The sequence below is a fragment of the Aythya marila genome (genome assembly GCF_965140915.1).
Source record: "Aythya marila genome assembly, chromosome: 1".
Lineage (NCBI taxonomy): Eukaryota > Metazoa > Chordata > Aves > Anseriformes > Anatidae > Aythya > Aythya marila.
In genome coordinates, this window is record NC_139042.1 from 91,448,353 (window position 1) to 91,467,019 (window position 18,667).

General features: G+C 36.0%; 1 protein-coding gene across 1 annotated transcript in view; it reads right to left on the reverse strand.

The window, feature by feature from the left end:
* Positions 1 to 12: 12 nt before the first annotated feature.
* The window catches only part of TRAPPC10 (trafficking protein particle complex subunit 10), a 39,756-nt gene continuing 21,101 nt past the window's right edge, over positions 13 to 18,667 (reverse strand). Inside the window, exons 11-23 of the mRNA XM_082766488.1 lie at positions 17,453 to 17,544; positions 16,138 to 16,278; positions 15,321 to 15,433; positions 13,664 to 14,178; positions 10,722 to 10,863; positions 9,451 to 9,609; positions 8,121 to 8,350; positions 6,998 to 7,098; positions 6,405 to 6,531; positions 5,556 to 5,726; positions 4,081 to 4,258; positions 2,884 to 3,078; positions 13 to 2,068 (exon numbers count right to left, since the gene is read on the reverse strand). Of these exons, the coding sequence (XP_082622614.1) occupies positions 1,830 to 2,068; positions 2,884 to 3,078; positions 4,081 to 4,258; positions 5,556 to 5,726; positions 6,405 to 6,531; positions 6,998 to 7,098; positions 8,121 to 8,350; positions 9,451 to 9,609; positions 10,722 to 10,863; positions 13,664 to 14,178; positions 15,321 to 15,433; positions 16,138 to 16,278; positions 17,453 to 17,544 (2,403 nt within the window). The 3' untranslated portion in view covers positions 13 to 1,829. The remainder of the gene's footprint in view (positions 2,069 to 2,883; positions 3,079 to 4,080; positions 4,259 to 5,555; positions 5,727 to 6,404; positions 6,532 to 6,997; positions 7,099 to 8,120; positions 8,351 to 9,450; positions 9,610 to 10,721; positions 10,864 to 13,663; positions 14,179 to 15,320; positions 15,434 to 16,137; positions 16,279 to 17,452; positions 17,545 to 18,667) is intronic.

The window sequence follows — 18,667 nt, forward strand, 5'->3', positions numbered from 1 at the left end:
CTTTTTAAAACATGTATATTTAGAACTGTAACGCTTACAATTTCATTAAACAATCTTAGTACAATGTGTTTAATCTAACAGTATATTACAGAACAATGTGAAAAATGATTTTAATAGCAAACCATGAAAATGGAATTAATTATAATACCTGCAGTGTCAAAGTCACTAACTTGTTACCTTTTCCAGTCAAAGAATCCCAGCAGTCATTCACACTAAATGATGCTTTGGGTTTTATCCAGAATTAAAGGGTATGATTTCCACAGAGAAAGGGCATTCCTTCACAGAAAGAAGATGCATAACAATAACGTTTTCAGCTAGCAGGTCTACCTTATACATCTATTTAGACATCATTTAAAAAAAAAAAAATAGGCCAATGCAGGGTTCTTATACATTCTTCAACTTAATTGCAATTTCTTTTGGAAAGAGGGATTTTTTCTTCCTCTTTATAATTTTGCAGAACCTGAGTTTAGAACAAACAAAAAGTCGCCTATGAGCAGTTCCTCTTTATTATTATTTATGTTTCGCTTTACTGACAAATATTTGATATGGGACAGTTTTCCTCTGTGGATTCTGATCACAATGCACCATTATAGAACTGCAAGTAGAAAAGGTCATTCTCACGTTAAATGCACAAGTTTCAATATCAGAAGCAGGACATCAGAAGGAGTTGTAATTTTTCCAGTCACAGGTGAATTTGCAACATTCACAAAAATTACACTTTCTTTTTTAAACACTTTTTGTATTTACACTTCAAGATATAAATAATGAAATTCTTTAAGTTACATGTTTTAACTTTGCTTCACAATTATTCTACATCTGCAAGCTTTCCTATATCAAACCAACCTCTTTCTTCCCTCATGAATGCAGAAGTCTGGCCTCTGATCAGTAATAATTACACTAAGCCTTCGTGATGAAAGTTTGACTGTTCAAGTATCACATCATACTGAAATTTTTGCCCCAATTTAAAAATTGGGGCAGAAAACCAAGCCACTTAGAAATGCTAATAAAAGAAATTAATCTGGGAACTCAATAAGCCAAATAATTTATTATTAAATTCTATCAGTATCTTTCTTTGGTAAGAACTATGCAAGAGGATGTCCCACCTCCCACCCCCCAAAAAAATAAAATCATATAATATGTGACATCACAGTGTCTACTCTGTGAAGGAGAAAGCCTCAAAAAATTAAGGAATTTTGTTCAGTTAAGATTGTTTATAGCAGTAGCTCTTCCATGCATTTAAGTATGCAAACGATGGAAGTTTAATATAAGATTGCAATGACAGGAATTAACAATGAGAAAAAAGAAAGAAAAAAAAACAAAACAAAACAGAATATCAACTGTTAAGTCAATGAACAAGTTGTGGTATGCTTTGTTGTACTTCTGGCACGTGTGGAAAAACCTGTAAATTACATAAAAATCCAAGATTTGGATAATTGTGTCATCCAACCCTAAATTCTAAAATATGTAGGAAGCATGAAACAAAGCTATCAGCTGCTAGACAAAAATAAAAAAAAAAAAGTGGTCCAAATATTTGGATTTTTTGTTTTTGTTGCCCTGTGTTGAGATGCAGGATGTGACTGAAGGGAGAAAACCCAATAGCTTACACAAAACATACTGAAGTGGCAATATAAACTAGCTGACACAAGCTTCACTGTACATTTAAATTGATACAATTGTCTGGTGCTTCCATGGCCGGTAAATGTTGAGTGCCATAGGTCTCCTTAGCGTTAAAATGTTGCAACAAAGACTAATCAGGTCATAATCCTTTAAAGTGCTTTCATATCCAGTTTCTAATGGTTTTTGTTTTTCCTTGTTTTCATACCAAGTTGTCACGTGATATTGACTTCCAGAACATGGTCGTCCTTGCTGGGAATGACAAGTATTTGCATACCCGTGCTGCAGTTGAAGACCTGACCAGATGAAAAAGATTGCAGACGGGGCATTGGCAAACCTTTGTGTTCCCCGCTAGCTGCAGAATGCAAGCTGCCTCTGCTTCTTATGCTGCTGCTGTCAGCTTGATCATCCACATTCTTGTCCACAGATAGGTTATCATTTTCGATCCAGCTATCTGTGTAAAACAAAAACCCACAATTTCATTCTATTAAGCGATTAAATAAAACAAAACCCCACAATTTCATTCTATTAAGCGATTAAATAACTCAAAATTATTCCAGAGCTGAGACACACAGTCAACTTACCACATGTCAAGTTACTGAACTTCTCTGCTCTACACGCTTTTGGTTAGCAGCAGACTCAACAGTATGAATTATGTTGGTTTACACAGAAAATTTAAGTAGCATTACCTCACATCTGTCACAGGCTAGAAGAGTGCACATGAGCAGTTCCTGGAGCTCTGCTGACATATGGTAAATTGCTTGCACGAATGAGTTCTAACTACAGCTCTGGGGCTACTCAGCAGTACAAAGACTCAAGGTCACTGCTGTAATTTAAACTCTTGATCTAATCTGGTTTACATGCCACACATTTTCAGCACTTCTATTTCCTACTTAGTCCTTACAAAAACTGGGTTTAATTTTCAAATCTAAAGATGCAGTAGATGTGCAGTAAACAGACAACCCTCTAATCTTGAGCTTTCATTATCAAATGCATTTTCACTTGACTATAAACTGATAACTAATTTGCATAATTATATTTAAAGGAAGTAAGAAAAGAATGCATTTTTTATTTCTCCTTAAAGATTACAGTTGGAACCTGAATTAAAAATTCCTGTTAGAGCAGCATCTTATAAATTCAAATCAGAACTGTGAATTAAGGTAAGAACAACACCTAAGGCTACTTGCTCAATACATTTCTTTGCTTTCCTCTTTACTGGAAGAAGCAGAACCATTTCTGTAAGGAGCCATGTATTCAGGATAACTTTACCAGCATCAAGTTGCATGGAGTGAGCAGAATGATGAGGGAGGTATTTAAATAATCTGACATCAGGAAAGGGTAGATATCCAGCAAACAGAGGCATCACTTCCATGTGGACTTTGTGAGTTGCTCGAGCTGCTACAGGCATAGATATCACTCCAGAACTTTTTCCACAGACCGCCCAGTTACTACTGTTGTCAACAACTGCAAAAATAAAAGAGAAAACACTACAAAGATCATCTTTGAAAAAAAAAAAAAAAAAAGAGAGAATCCTTAATATAGTTTAGAGCACTTTAAAGTCAGTATTTTTGTAATACCTTAAAAAACTCACAGGCTTGTGTGTGTGAAGAGCTGTGCAAAGTAAGAAAACAGCCCTACGCCAAAAGGATCATAGTTGGGCCTCAAACAACTATCTATCCAGTCTGAAAAACATTTAATTTGTCTTCAAGTGGAATATAAAGAGGAAAACAAAATATTCTTAATGTCCTGATGTTGGCTCTGTTAATCTTCTTCATAGTAGCTAACATGGTGCTATGTTCTTGGATTTGTGATTGTAGTAGTGTTGATAACACACCAATGTTTTAGGTGTTGGTGAGCAGTGCTCTGAAAGAGTCAAGGACTCTTCAGCCTCTCACGCTGCCCTGCTAGTGAGGAGGCTGGGGGCACAAAAGAAGCTGGGAGGGGCACAGCCAGGACAGCTGACCCAGACTGACAAGGGATATCACATGCCACGTGGTGTCATGCTCAGCAATAAAAGCTGGGGAAAGAAAGAAGACGGGGGGGTATATTCAGAGTTAAGTCGCTTGTCTTCCCAAGTAACCATGACACATGATGAAGTCCTGCTTTCCTGCACGTCTCTATGCAGATGGCAAATAGTGAACAGATTCCTTATTTTGTTTTGCTTGTGTGAAGCTTTTGCTTTACCTATTAAACTGTCTTTATCTCAGAACATGAGCTTTCTCACTTTTACCTTTCTGTTTCTCTCCCTTATTCCGCTGTGGGGGGAGCGAGCAAACAGCTGTGTGTTACTCAGCAGCCTAGCAGGGTTAAACCACAACAATCAGCCTAATTAAATGAAAACTGCTTCACGCAGGGGAGCCATGCCCACAAAACCTGAATATATGTCATAGAAACTCTAGCAGATTACATTATTGAAACAAAACTACTGGAGAATTTTGTCAATATACCTCAGAAAAATATCCTTACCTTCATACATAAGTTTTGTTGTGCAATACCCATCTGATTCTGTTAACGCTTCATCTCTGTCAACCTCTGAGAGGTCAACAAGTCGGGTGATGGACACCTCTAAAGAGCAGAGGGAGCCCGTTTTACAATACTCTGTCCCCAGTGGTGGAAAAATCTCGGTTTTCACATGGTACAATGTCTGTAAGGAAAAAAAAATAGTGTTATCAAGAAAAAAAAGGCATTTTACATGTATTTAAACAAAACTGGACAACTGAAGCAGTATGAACTTAACTTTGCATTTAACATCCATGTCCCATTACATCTCCTTAATGCAAGATTCAGCTATAAATAATATTCACTCCATTATATTGCTCAGTAAAATTGATTCAAACTATTTTTGATACCAGCAGCAAGTAAAAACTTCCATGTTTTAACTCTTCACACCTTCAATGTTCCTAAATGTGTACCAACCTTGTAATTGAAGCAAGCTTTTATTTGATTCTTGACTTTTCACTTTCTAGACACATCACACAAAATTCCAAGTAACAGAGAGGAACTGTTCCATCATTTTTACCAGCATAATCCCCGGAATAAAAGTGTTTATTCAAAGAACTAATTAAATTACTACAAAATTAAATTTCTACCAACAAAAAAATAAGGAAAAAAAACCCATTGCTTAACACATTTATTTCCCTTAAAAAAGATCCAGGGAAGGATGCTGATAAAAGTGCCAAAAATGCTAGTGATATGTTGGTAGGTAAACAAATACTCTGTTCCTTGGTGCCAGTTTGTCATAAGCAGGTAGAAAACGTACTAGCACTAAAAACAGACCAAAGGATTTAACCCAATGAAAGATTTCTCATTTTGCTACTTTTTACCCAAACATCAAACAGGATAAAACAAGAGTGAATTTAGAGATGAGATTAAATAACGTTGATAGAATTCCTTTAATGGGAAGTAATACCTGGCTTAAGCTTCCTAGCTGATCAAAGGAGTAAGAAATTTGTCCACAAGGGAAAAGAAGAAACATTTAAGATAATGGCCTAGCAAACCCTAAATATTTCATTAGAGGAGCTCATCTCAAGTGAAACAAAAACAATTCAGATGCTTACAATAGCAAAGATCTTTGAAAATGGCTATTTGTTTTAGAGATGGCTGTCTGAAGGCACCAGGGAAAAAGTAGCTCAGTCATCTAGGGACGTTCTCCAGGCACAAGCCCAGGGAGGGGAAAACAAAAACACAGAATAAAACCAAAACAAGGAACAAGATCAGAGAAACTCACAAAAGTGTTGCTCTCCCCCTCCCCCATGTCAGGGGTAACCATAAGGTTTTACCTTCTCTTCAGTTTTGCAATTCAACTATCTAGATTTCCAATGGCTCTACGTAGGTATCAATCATTATGTTTTAAAACTTCTCTTTACACATTTCTTAACTTACCTTTGCGTGTATTAGGAAACCATATTCAGTTAACATATGATATACTTACAAGTACTTACAAAAAAATTTTCCACTTGGAACTCGTAAGTGAACGGCTTCAGGGTAAGAGACTGTTTTTCAGAGGTAGCTGGACAAAAGCTGACTGAAAACAGGCACTGCAAGGAGAGAGGGAGCTCTTTTGTCCACTTCAATTCCCATACAAAGAATATTGATTGCTTACTATATATGACCTGCAAGAGAAATTGTTTATAGTATTAGCTCTTTCCTTTCTCTGGGAAAGAAATGGAAATACACATGCACATACACACATTTGTACGTTCTGGCATTAATACAGATTATAAAAACAAGGTTACCTGGTTAGTATACAGTAAAACAGAAAATATATGCAACCAAAATAACTACTAATGAAATCTTTTAATTATATGTGCATTGTTAAAAGCAGAGAAATGTTTCACTGTCAGAATCAACGTTTCAAGAGGGAACACTAATATAGTATTTTTCACACTTACTTAAGTCATATTTAATAAAGATATTAAGCACGTCTGCACATCCTTTTCCTAGTCAACAACAATGAGCAATTTAGCCATGTTCATACAGGGATGAAAAATTTCAAAGAGATATTTGCTTTTGTAAGAAGCAAATGGACTAGTCTGAAAACTTACCTAAAAATCTATTTTATCTTTTACAATTCAATCTGACAGATCTAAGATGTGTGATTCAATCTGGCAGATCTAAGTGCCTCCCAAAGCAACTTTAAGTATCAGAATTACTTATACGACCACAAAGATCTGACCAAACATCAATTATCAGCCTTACTAGAAAAACTGTGTTTAGAAGCACTAGTATTACTAGCAAGAAGTTTCATCTAACCCTCCTGCCACAAGCTCACAAACGAAGAGAATCCATACCTGTTGAGAATCAGGGTTCAGAGGTACCAGCTGCAAATCTGTACAGTCAGCAGAATTTTTTAGGCTGTTGTCTGAAAGCTGGAAACTGAGTTCTGACAAATTCTGTATGCAGACTTGAACATACTTCCTGAAAAACATGTCAGTTTGTTCAATTTGCTACCATATTTGAATATTTACACTTAAAAGAGTACTTGTCCATAAAATTGCTGTCGAAGTGCACAGTTCATACAAAAACATAAATGCAGGTATATTTCTTTCTTGCAGTCTTTTTTCAGTATTTATTAACCTGTAGAAATGAGGCTGTAAAACACCCTCTGTCTTATTAAATAAAACCAAATAACTACACGGAATTTAGCTAGCTTGGTTTTTCTTTTGGTCTTATTTCCAGAGTAACTGAAACCATACAACTGAAATAACTGAAAACTGATTAAATTGTTATGACAGAGCACTAGAGAAAATATGCAAACATTCGGTGCAAAGCTGTGCAGAACAGAAGCCCAATTAAAAAAAAAAAGACCAGCTATAAATATTACTTATGAAACTCCAACTCTGTTTTCTAAGAAGAAACAATAAATATTTAATGAGTACATTACCGTTTGCCAGCTGACAGTAAGGAATGCTTGGCATTAAAAGGTATGCAGAATGTTAATGCAATAATAGTGGAGTAAATTGACCAAGGACAATCAATGGTTACCTAAAGGAAAAAGGGAACAAAGTTTTTATTTGTAATGGTCTTTGATAAAACGATTTGATGTTTCTCCTCATTTCAAAACAAATCTTTGCTCAGCAAGTGTCTACATCTAATGCATTCAGAAGGGGAAAAAATTAAAAAAAATCAGCATGTTAAGAGCTAATCTGAGAAAAATTGTCTCTTGCTTTTTTTTTTTTTTTTTATTTCCCTGACCAGGGTATGAAATCTTGAAGAAGCTTTTCCTGTGGAAACTCATATATTCAGTAGATATATAGCATAGATATAGCATAGAAGAAAGAAAAGATAAAGAACAGAGACAATATTAATAGCATCTTAATACAATAATCTGGTAAAAGGTCAATATTAATTATATTGCTGTAAGAACTATAAGTGAAATATCTTTATAGTACTTTATTAAAATATAAGCTTAAAATATTTGAAAATGTATTAAATGAGTATGTTTCAACTTTAAGCAGCATACTTAACTCATGAGTTTGTCTTGAAGTTAGGCTGCCATTCTTCCAACTCTAAAGCATGTACTTTTAGGAACATATTTGTATATGCAGGGAAGGAGAGGGCAAAAAAGTATCTTTTGTCACATTACGTTTTAGTAATGCTAGTCTGTAGCTATTCCTTTTTACCCTGCTATTCACATACAAGGATATACGATTTGCAAGTGGAAGAAATATCTTTTCCATGAGCCAGAAGGGAGGATTTAAAGACCACCATGCTACCTTTCCTGAAGACACAAGTATCGTTCATCCTATAAAAACTGAGACTATCAGAACATTAAAACTCAGAGTACAAACAATGGCAACAGCTGGGCACACAGTAAACAGGGTCTATTTCTGCTTATATATTCTTTACATTTATAATGTAAATACAAAAATCATTCTAAATGTTATAAGGGAAAGTTAGTTAAATGCAGGCAGTTTTTCCTGCCGCTACCACCACTCATATTTTGTGGAGTTCATGCCCCTGTGATCAAGAAGATTTCATAATGAAAGTGCTAAATGTCATCTTACTTTTTGATCAACAGTAGCCATACAGTTGTCCTGTTTCTGCTTCTCTTTGTTTTTTCTGTGAACTTCTTTATTCGTAGCATTTTCTCTCTCCACTGCAGATTCTGTGGCTGATGGTAAATACATGACTTCTAGTTCAAATTCGATCACATGATATGCAGGAGCCACTGGCAAACTGATGCTTGTAATCTTTTCAGAAGACTGAATCTTTAATGAAGATTCTGAGATCTTCTCTGTAGTTGTGTAGAATGGGGAGAAAAGTGATTTTAAGACATTCATCCCTTCCTGACTTTCATTTTAAGTTGTAATTAAGAAAAGTTAGCTTTGTAGGCTGGTTTCTGTTAATAAAAATACATGGTACCACAACCATTTCCTAGCAAGACCTTCATGTTTTCAGAAACAAGGAGAAACTATGTTATGTAGCTCCCTAGTACCCTTCTCATATTAACTATAATCCACACATCTTAAATGCCACTGCTGTTCTCAACTTATCAATTGCAATGCCGTATCCTTCTCAAACTGCAGGACAGTAACCACCACTTTCTGTGTGTCAGTCCCTTCCAATGCTCAAGAAAGAACTAAGAGGACGGTTTGGTAACAAGCTTCCAATTAGCTAAAGAGCTACCTGAGTCTATTGTATGACACACACTTAAGTTTTCACACAGTACTGCACCTGCTTAGTCTCATACTCCATTTTTATCTCAAACAAACTTACAATTTACTGAAAACACACACATCAGTATTCTTAGTCAGCAGTCATCATGGATGTTTAACACTACACACAGGGTGCATCTGTCTAGCCTATTTTCACCTTAATTTTGTTATGTCTCTTAAGACCATTCTCCTCATTCACGTAAAAGTTATTTGTATTTGAGCAACCAAGGAGACAAAACAGCATCCAAGTTCAGGAGAGAAAAACAAAACCTTTGATGTCGTGTGTTTAAATGTACACTGGCTAAAGAAAATGTTTCGTTTACACAGAGCACTAAGTAAAAACTTAGATTACTTCCCAATAAAAATGTGATGTCTGCACAGCCTACATAGTATAAGCTCACCACAACACATTTGGAAATCATAAAGGATGCAGCTATTTCTCTATGCCTACTGAATTTCATCTATGAAAGAAAAAGTTATCCAGCTATACTTGCTGAAAAGTTCATAGTACTACTTTGAGGGTGGAAGTTTAAGACTTTTCTGCACTGAAATACTGAGTTGCAAGTCACTATAATCGATCTTAATAACACCTACTGAAAATCAGTGTAATTGTTCTTAAAGCTTTACTTCAGGGTATCTAAATTTTCCGCTATTTAAAGGTTTTTACTTTATCACTTACCCCTGGTGTTGGAATAGATCACTGCCTTGCTCTCGGGATGGTACAGAATAGGCATGGCATCAGCGTTACTGAGTTGCAGAGCATCCCCATTCTTCATGCTGTAATGACCAGTAGTCACTGTGAATTTCACCTTCTGTGGAATACCAGCCAAAAGGCTATCTGAAGAAGAAAGCAGAAATTGTTAATAGATTCCAGAACTCATTAGGAGATGGTTACAATGCACTCGTAACATTTGCTAGTAACACATCCAAGCAATTTGTCACACATTTTTGGGTAATTTAAAAGTTTGGGGTTTTGTGTTATACAGTGTTAAGCCATCCAAAACAGAGTGGGTTTGGTCACTCAAATTGAAACCACCTGTTTCTCCATGCTGTGTGTCTGGCCTAGGTTTTGATTAGCTGACTTATATAACACTTAGCTATGGCAGCACAGAATTCAGTAAAAGATACAATCCCAAAGAATGTACTAAGCTTTTTGCAAAGTTCTCCAGGTTGTAAACAGCTTTATATTTTTGCATCTATGGTGCCAGTCATACACACAGGCTACATTTAAATAATCAAGATAAAAATGCCAGCACACCCACAGACTCAAATATCTGAATCAGAACTATCAAATTTCATCAGTAGCTAATTTCAGTAATTCCCATCTCCCCAATATGCCTGTCCTTCCCTCACCACATATTGCAACCCCTGTAACTGAGATGATAGTGCAAATGCATATTAACTCAATTGCCTCAGTTAATAGCCTGAAAATAAAATCACTATTAACTTCAGCTTATAAACTAAAATAAAGTCTACAACAAGTAATGCTCAGCCATCCATGAAACCAATGGATGAAATTCAGTATTAATTCTAATAACTTTATATTGTCTCCAGCAGAGAAACCCAATTCTTACGATGTACTTCTTAAATACCAGAGGCTGCAGCATCACAGAACTAACCGATCTGTTCAGTCAATTAAAAAAATTAACTATTCAGTTCTCCTAATCCACATGGGAACTCAAATCAAACCTAATATCTAAGTGGCATTACATGTTCAAATTTGAGCCAAGTTCTGAAATTAGTTGTTGAGAAACTAGCCATCACTGACATCATACTTGATCGATAGTTTGAAAAATGAGATTTAATTTCAGACTGCTAGCTCAGAACTAAGAGTAAAGCAATATAATTCTGAAAATAAAATAAAAAAATCAAGACAAAACAGTTAGTCTAGTTCCAATGAGAGTATAACAGAATTTAATGAAACAACTGCAGCGTAACACTTGTACCTACCAGTCAATGGTTCCACTTTTAGCTGGGGCTCCTGAGAATATACATCATACTGCACAATTGGATAAATGTGAAGAAGGACAAACTGTACTTTTCCCACTGAAGTGCACAGTTGCCTGAGCGTGTACGTACCAGGTTCCTTGGCCTTTGAAGAAAACATATGATTGGCATTTTCAGCTTAGGAAGCACTTCTAGAACAAACTTGTCCTCTACTAAGGACAAGTATTTTTTGAGCTCATTTCTATCAGCATTTGTAAATTACAAACAAACCAACAGAATCACTCTCCAAGTGCCAAGATTTTCACAAAAGGTGCACCTTTTCCCTCATGAAGATATAAGTTGCAGAATGCTGGCTGAGTCAAGAGAAAACATAACATGTACCAGGAATCAGAACAGCTAACACAGTAGCTACGTTGTCAAATTGTTATTTGGGAATGGTTTTTGCTCCTCTCCTTACTCCCCTCCCCATGCCACATACATTAAAATTCATTTAAGCACTGAAATTATATTTACCAAGTAGTAAAGCACTTACTTGGCTAACATTCATAAAATCCTACACCATTTATACAAGCCTTCAGTGTAAGCTATTGACTTCACCCACCCACACCCAGCTCATGAATGCTTACAGAAAAGTAATACGTATTTAATTTCAAACTCTTCCCTTGCCCTGTATAATGTGACTCTACATGTTTTTACATAACGTTATAAAAAGCAAAGCTGTAGCACTATTATCTGCAAGTATATTTATTCTTGATTGTGTTTGCTCTCAGCTACTACCACTAGGGAATAGGAGATGTTTCCATGTGCCATTTTACGAAGTGTAACTCATAAAATGCATATTGATGCCGGGTAGAATTAAATCTAAAGAGTAGGATTACGAATTATGCGGATAAGCTGCAGTGACTTAACATTCAAACCTCATTTACACAGTTATCTACAAAGCAAATCCTGGCTGAAAATCAGTACTATGCATTTAGACAATACAGTCACTAAATTTTATCCCTTCATTATTTTACAAACGGAGAAGCATGATTGAAGTCTTTTGTAATACATGCATACTTAAAACCTCTACATGGGATGAACGCACTGGTCTGAGGAACTTTAATAATGCTTTCTGATCTCTTAAAGCTGGAGGAAATACACTGAAATGGATCATGTGGAAGATTACTATCAATTGACATAACATTAATAAGTTTGAAATTTAAAGAAAGAATAATTCTCCCTTTGCATCTTAGGAGTAGTGTCATTCCTCGTTCTGCAAAAGTAGTGCAATTAAGCACTACTGTACTAACAAAAATTAGAAACAAAAAATGTCACAGGGATTTAAAAAAAAAACATGGTAAATACTACAGCTCAAATCTAGAGAAGCAGGCATATATACCACGTATGACTGCAAAACTCCTTTCTTCAGAGCATCCATACCCTTTCCAGTATGCAGATCAGATACTGTTCAGAAAGCCAAGCAGCTATGGAGCAGCTGTTCCATTCCTCATTCTCTTTCCCTATCTCGCATTAATCATGCAGGTGCTACGCTGAATTTCTGTGTTTTCTGACACAAACTTTCTCTACACTGGTGTTCATTACTGTAGCATTGAACTCTACTAAATATTTCCCTGTGAAGAATTACAGAGGTGAGGGAGATGGTATTTAGAGATAAACCAAGGAACAGAATGAGGCCAGAGGCTCCTACCTCGGGAACTTCAAACAGATGGTGAAGCCTTGGTTTTGAGAAGGCTTAGCATTTTGCTGGCTAGAGCTAAGCTGGGAGGGAAATGCCTTTCCTCGTTTCATTAAGCAACAACAGTAAAGAAACCAGTGAACCACAGAGCAGAAAAGTAAGAGGTCACAAAATGAATTAAGCGTTTAAAAACAAATTAACAGAACACACAGAAAACCAGCACCCCACCACAGAGATGCACGCACCACAAAAAAATTACCCATCCCCACCCCATCAAAAAAAATAAATAATAAACAAACAAAACACCAAAACCACCAGGATTACTAGGTAGAAATCAGCAGGCCTTGGGTACCATGCCATCTAGCGCTAGTAGTAACGAAACGTGAAGAGATGATGAGCGCTACTATCCTTAAATACTTCAGCAATTACTCGGACTACTTAGCTTGATGGAGGAAAATAAGGAGGGAAAAATGGATTGCTCCAAGTATGAATCTGGCTTAGAAGGATGTGTAAGTGAGGAACTGGAGGAGTTTCACCGACAATGCTCTACGGCAGAAACAGGACTGCGAGCCAGTTTCTGAGGGTGGCATTTAGATAGGGATCCTATTTTCGCAGGTGCTACAAGACACTAGATTTGCAGGAGTAAACAGAGACTCCTGATGTTCTTTATGTTGTGTCCTTTCTCATTTATTGCATGATTAAGATAAATAATGGGGCAATTTTAATTCTGACATCTTCTAAATTCCAATATTTGAAGCTGAGCTTAACTTTGTCATACTTTTTGCAAGTAGGATGTTTACTATATCCACTAAATGAAAAAATATTCTACCACCTTCTATACTGAAGGACAGGCTAGTAAACAAATTTAACCACACAGTCACTTATTGAAAGCTAGAAAATGCAGTCCCATCAAAATATTTTTAACGTTATTCTGAATAAGCTTATCGGCAAAGGCAGACTGGATGAACAGCACATTATCCTGCATATGAATTCCTCAGTTTAATTTTTGGCAGCAATAATCAAGATGTTTAAGTTTTGGAAGGCTGACTCACGATTACTAATAGGAGAGTCACCAGTACATTTTGGCACAAAACCAACAGCCCTCTTTAAAGGGAAATTATGGTCTAGAGCAATGAAAAGGCAGCCACAAGGGGGATGGCAAACTGTAACAGGAATACAGGTACCACTTGCTAGCACTCTGCTCTTCCTCAAACACTGCTTTTAGTTCTTCCATGAGCGTTATGTTCACTCAACCATAAAAGCATACCTGAGTACTGAACGTTATTTTGTTGACCCCTGGTTCCAGTATCAAGTTGTGACACTTTAACATGTGAGCTCCATCTTCCAAAGTCACCCCTGAGGGCATATCCAGAGAACTGCTGCTCTCTTGCCTTCGTAGTAGCATGTGCACGTTTTTGCAGATGATTCCCGCTGTGTTCAAAGAGTTATCCGAGGGACTTCGTTCATACATTTCATAGAGCTCGAGTGCTGGCAAGTTGTTTCTTGACAAAGGAAATCCTACCACCTCATTTGGAAAGCTGATAACACCATTGGAGGTTTTGTGCTTAGTGAGCCACTCAGCTGTTTTCCTGTAATTATTCTTCTCAATGCTGAAGTGAACATGAATAGCAATCTGATCCACTTGGACAGGGATGGGCATTTGGCTCAGCAAAGTCAACTCAATAGACAACTTCCCACCCACATGGACAACAGCATTCGGAGGGTCAAAATGCAGAGTTTTTAACTGTGCAAAGGAGTGCATAGGCAATATAATCTTCTGACCTGAAAAGGCACAAAACAAACAAAACAAAAAATCAGGAATTGTATTATTTTCGTATGTTGCTGGAGATCAACAGATTCTCCCCCCCTCAAAAATTTAAATCCCAAGAATCAAATTGATCAACTTTTCACAATGAAATCCTTCTCATTTCATTCAGTATTTCACAAACCAATACATTCATATTTTATCTTGCATAGAAATAAGATTTAACATGCTGGGATTTATTTTCTAATAATTCATCTACTACAATTTTACTACTCCTTAAGCTATTGAGACAACTAAGTGAAGAGATAATATCTAAGAGGAAGTTTAACATTTCAATACTACATAAATTGTCATAGATGAGCACAGTAACAAAGTGGCAAAATTCCCAGAGCGCATAAATAAAGAGCAAACACAAGCCTAATAAACTAACAAATCAGATTAATGCCTTGAGCCATCAGCTTTATCAGATAAGGGTCTTTTACTTTTTTAGATTAAAAGAAAAAAAAAAAAAGACACTGAAGGCAGTACCAAAACTTAATTAAGAAGCATGTCTATAATAGCATATGATATATCTATTCATCAAGAAAAACTTCTGCATAAAAATGAAGTCTTAGATCTACAGAAAGCGTGGATTTTGACCAATTTCAGAGATAAGACATTAATGAAGCAAAGGAATGTATAAAAATAGAAGGTGGTATGGTCAAAATACTGCAAGTATGGTCAAAATACTGCAAGTGGGTGGCAACAAATCTAACATCAGAAAACAAAGTATCATCACAGAGCTGTCATCTGCATGCCAGCAATGCAGAGTCAAAGTTAAGTAGCAATTGAAAAAAACAATACAAGGGAAATTATGAGCTGCCAAAGCAGACAAATAGGTAAGGTGAAATAAAAGCAAAGCAGACAAACAGATGGGCAAGGTGAAACAAAAGTGGCCTCAAAATGAAATGAAAACTTTAATTACCCTTTCATCACTGAATAGCCTTAATTATTTCAAAAGTTTTATAAACGTTCTGAAGATTACAGGAAAAAAAGCCATGTTGCTTCTGAAGTCATACACAAGGTAATGAACCCAAACAGAAAAAGTATTTTAGTCTACTTTTAGGGAAAGACTAGATTAGAGCAGCTTAAGTTTTATGTATTTAAAAACCAGACTTACCTTGATTCTCTTCTTGCTGATTGGCAAAATCTAGTATTTCTTGGCAAAAGCTTTTGCGTTCGTCTTCTGTTAAGTGGTTATCACTAGCTAAAAGACTGCTTGTTTGAAGATAACTAACAAAGTTAAGGAAACAGGAGGTAGTATATTTCATTACATTCTCAAATTTGACTGAAAATAACAGTTCAAGTACTGCCTTTCTACCCTTTTAGTATAAGACCTGCCTTCATCATCACCACGTTTCCATTAGAAAAGAAACAATGGAAGATGTACTGTCATCTGAGATCATTGCAGAATCTCTAGTTTTTACAGATCTATAAACTTGTGCAAACCTCCCCCCAAATTCCTACCTAAAAAGATCAATGAGCATTAAAAGTTCATTATTTGACAACAGATAAATGAAGCATGAAAGTTAAAGACCCAGCTTGTTGCATTACACTGCACATTTAGAATTAAACAACCAAAGTATTTTTGTTTACTTTCCAATCTACTCTGTCGAGAAGCTGCTAGCTGTTACAGCCCCACTTACCATACTAAGTTACATTATAAGGCATTCCTTGCACTTCTGAGTGCTGAGGACACACAAATGCTCATGTAAGTGCAGAAGACTGTAATATTCCTAGCTCAGGTTTTCTGAATGCCACATGCAGAGAAGCAGAAAAGAAAATAAGACTGTTTAAAAGTGATTTAACAATTTTCAAAAAAGGACAGACATTTATGTTGTTTAAGTCTAGTTCAAAAAGAAAGGTCCAAAACCAGAAAGATAAGAAATACAATTTTATCCAGTCTTAATTTTTTTGCTCCGTCTTTTAGAGGATACTTTTCTATTTGTCCGAGGTGTTTCTGACATTCTGCTAACTGTTTTCTCGTATGCGTGACAAGCAGTGCCCAGCCCTCAGACAGGTAAGTTTTCAGTGCTCCTTGAAGATAGACCTCTGCCTTCTGTGGACCTTTCTTCCTCCTTTAAAAATAAACAAATGAATACAGAGTGATACAAGTGTCTTTGTGGCCACTGTCTAAACATTTTTTTTTAAAAAGTGGTCATGGGGAATACACTATACGAATGCAGAACAAAATGCAGCAGAACTATTCATTTTGCTAGTACTAGCTCAATGTCTTGCCCTACCTTTCATTTAAGCATGCAGAACTGCAATGAGTCTAAACATAAAATGTCAATGAGACCTCATACACAAATCTATCACAAATCAGAGTAAGTGAGGCAAACGTAACTCCCATAAATGTATTTTCATGATAAAGCCATTTCAGACTTCTGACAGGTAACTAAAATTATGCTTGCTCAACAATTTTAGAGCAGGAAAATGCCTTAATGGAAGTATCATTTTATCACTGCATAACAGTTCCATGGTAGTCTTTAAATCTGATGCTATCCCCTCAGGTGAAAATTAATTAACTTAGGAAATTTAATTTAAGAGAATCTGTTGTTGGCAAGAAGTTCAGACTGGTTTACTGAACCTGGATGAGAAGCATGCCCAAAGATAAAAGCACCCGAGAAACAAAGAAACAAACAAAAAAAAAAACAATCAGTACTCCCAAATTCTTTAAGATTAAAGACAGAAAACCAACACAGAAGGGTCTTCTAGTGAAGAGCCAGAGATAAACACAGAAAATATATTTAGAAACTAGGAATGAAATCATAAAGTTTCATAGAGGGGGAAACTAAACATTTTGTAATGAAAACCTTCAAATACAAAACTGGTAACTCTTGAAAGAACATATTTTCTGGCTTTTAAGTATATATGTACATAAGTGTGTCTGTGTATGTTTAAGAACGTAAATTTTGAAGCAAATCAGAAATCATGTTAGAAAGTAGGCTACAGTAATTGCAAGGTTATGTCTTCCTCCTAACCCTTTCCTCCTTAGCAGAAGATCAAGATAAAGAACAGAGGAAAGTTAAGGTACGAGTACTAAAATGAGGTGAGAATTAGGGTCCAAAATAAAAAGATTGCCAGCGTTCTCATCTTTCCCCTGCCTTCCCCTGTTCCTTCCCCCCCCCCAAAAAAAAAAAACATAAACAGGGCAAAATTTAGGGTATGTTTGCAATAAAAATACTTTTTAAAATTCCTTTTGAAATACAGGTTATTTTCCTCAAGTATTATATTCAAGCTTTCATTTACATATAAAACTCTGCCAAGTCCTTTCCAACAAGCTTAGCTGAGCGAATTCGTCCAATATTGGTGTACATTTCAATGGTGGCATGGGACAGATCCTGTTTAAAAGACAAGAAGATATTATAAGCTGTGTATTTTTAGCAGCTACCTGATATTTCACATAAAGTCATAACCAGTAACTAAGTTACTACAACAAAATTACCAGAACAAGTCGCTTTTTAGATTTCTTATTGCCCCCAAGACACACTTTTGAGAGGTTTGCAACATACCCATGTTATAAGTTGCAGAAGAAAATAAGCATATTAAAAATAAGATGAGACAATTCAAAAACAGAGAAAATACTCAAGAAAATGCACATGTATCCTCCTGTGTTTTTTGAAAGCACCTGTTTCTTGGGGACTATAGCCCATTTTGCTCTTATTACATGAGAGCATAGTGTATGCATCATTCCAGGATACATCACGGTGTAACATTTAGCAAAATATTAGAGTTTATTCTAAAGACTCACAACTAATACTTCAAAAATAAATAAAGCTACGTACAATACGTGATTCTTTCACTAAAGCTGCAGATAATGCCATCAAGTTAAATGCAAAATACTAACCTACAATTGGAATAGTTACTTTCCCAAGCATGCCTTAAAGGAACTCTGCTTGAAGCTACACAATCCTGACTTGAGGTTTCTCAGTCATCTTTAAGCTTAATTTTAATGCAGCCACAACGTCTGCAGGCCACTTTCCTTAACTTGCCCTAAGCTTGTAATAACTGCAAATTTTGTGAGAAAGGTCTTTCCCTGTATCAAAACATGCTGTATAGCACCATCAAAATTATTTCTCCAATATCTAATCATCACTGGACATAAAGACATTTCCTACCACATTTACAAACCAGCAGCCTCTTCTACAGCAACTCATTGTCCTTCAGTTAGCATATTAAGATCTACTTTGGTCATCAAAAGAGATAACTTAAGAACTTTCAAATACCTGTTTTGTTTTTTTTTTGTTTTAAATAGAGTATCTGCAGGAAAGTGTCTATTCTATGGGGCAGAAAAACAACCTAAAACGGACTTCCCAAAACTTTTCTTAACCTGTTTGTGATGTTTCTTAACCAGAGCCCAAAGAGAGAAAAAAAATCACCCATGCATTCTCTTGGTCTCATTAAAGAACACAAAACAGCACATTACAATAAACTTGATCGGTTCACTCCTTAACCAACCAGTGT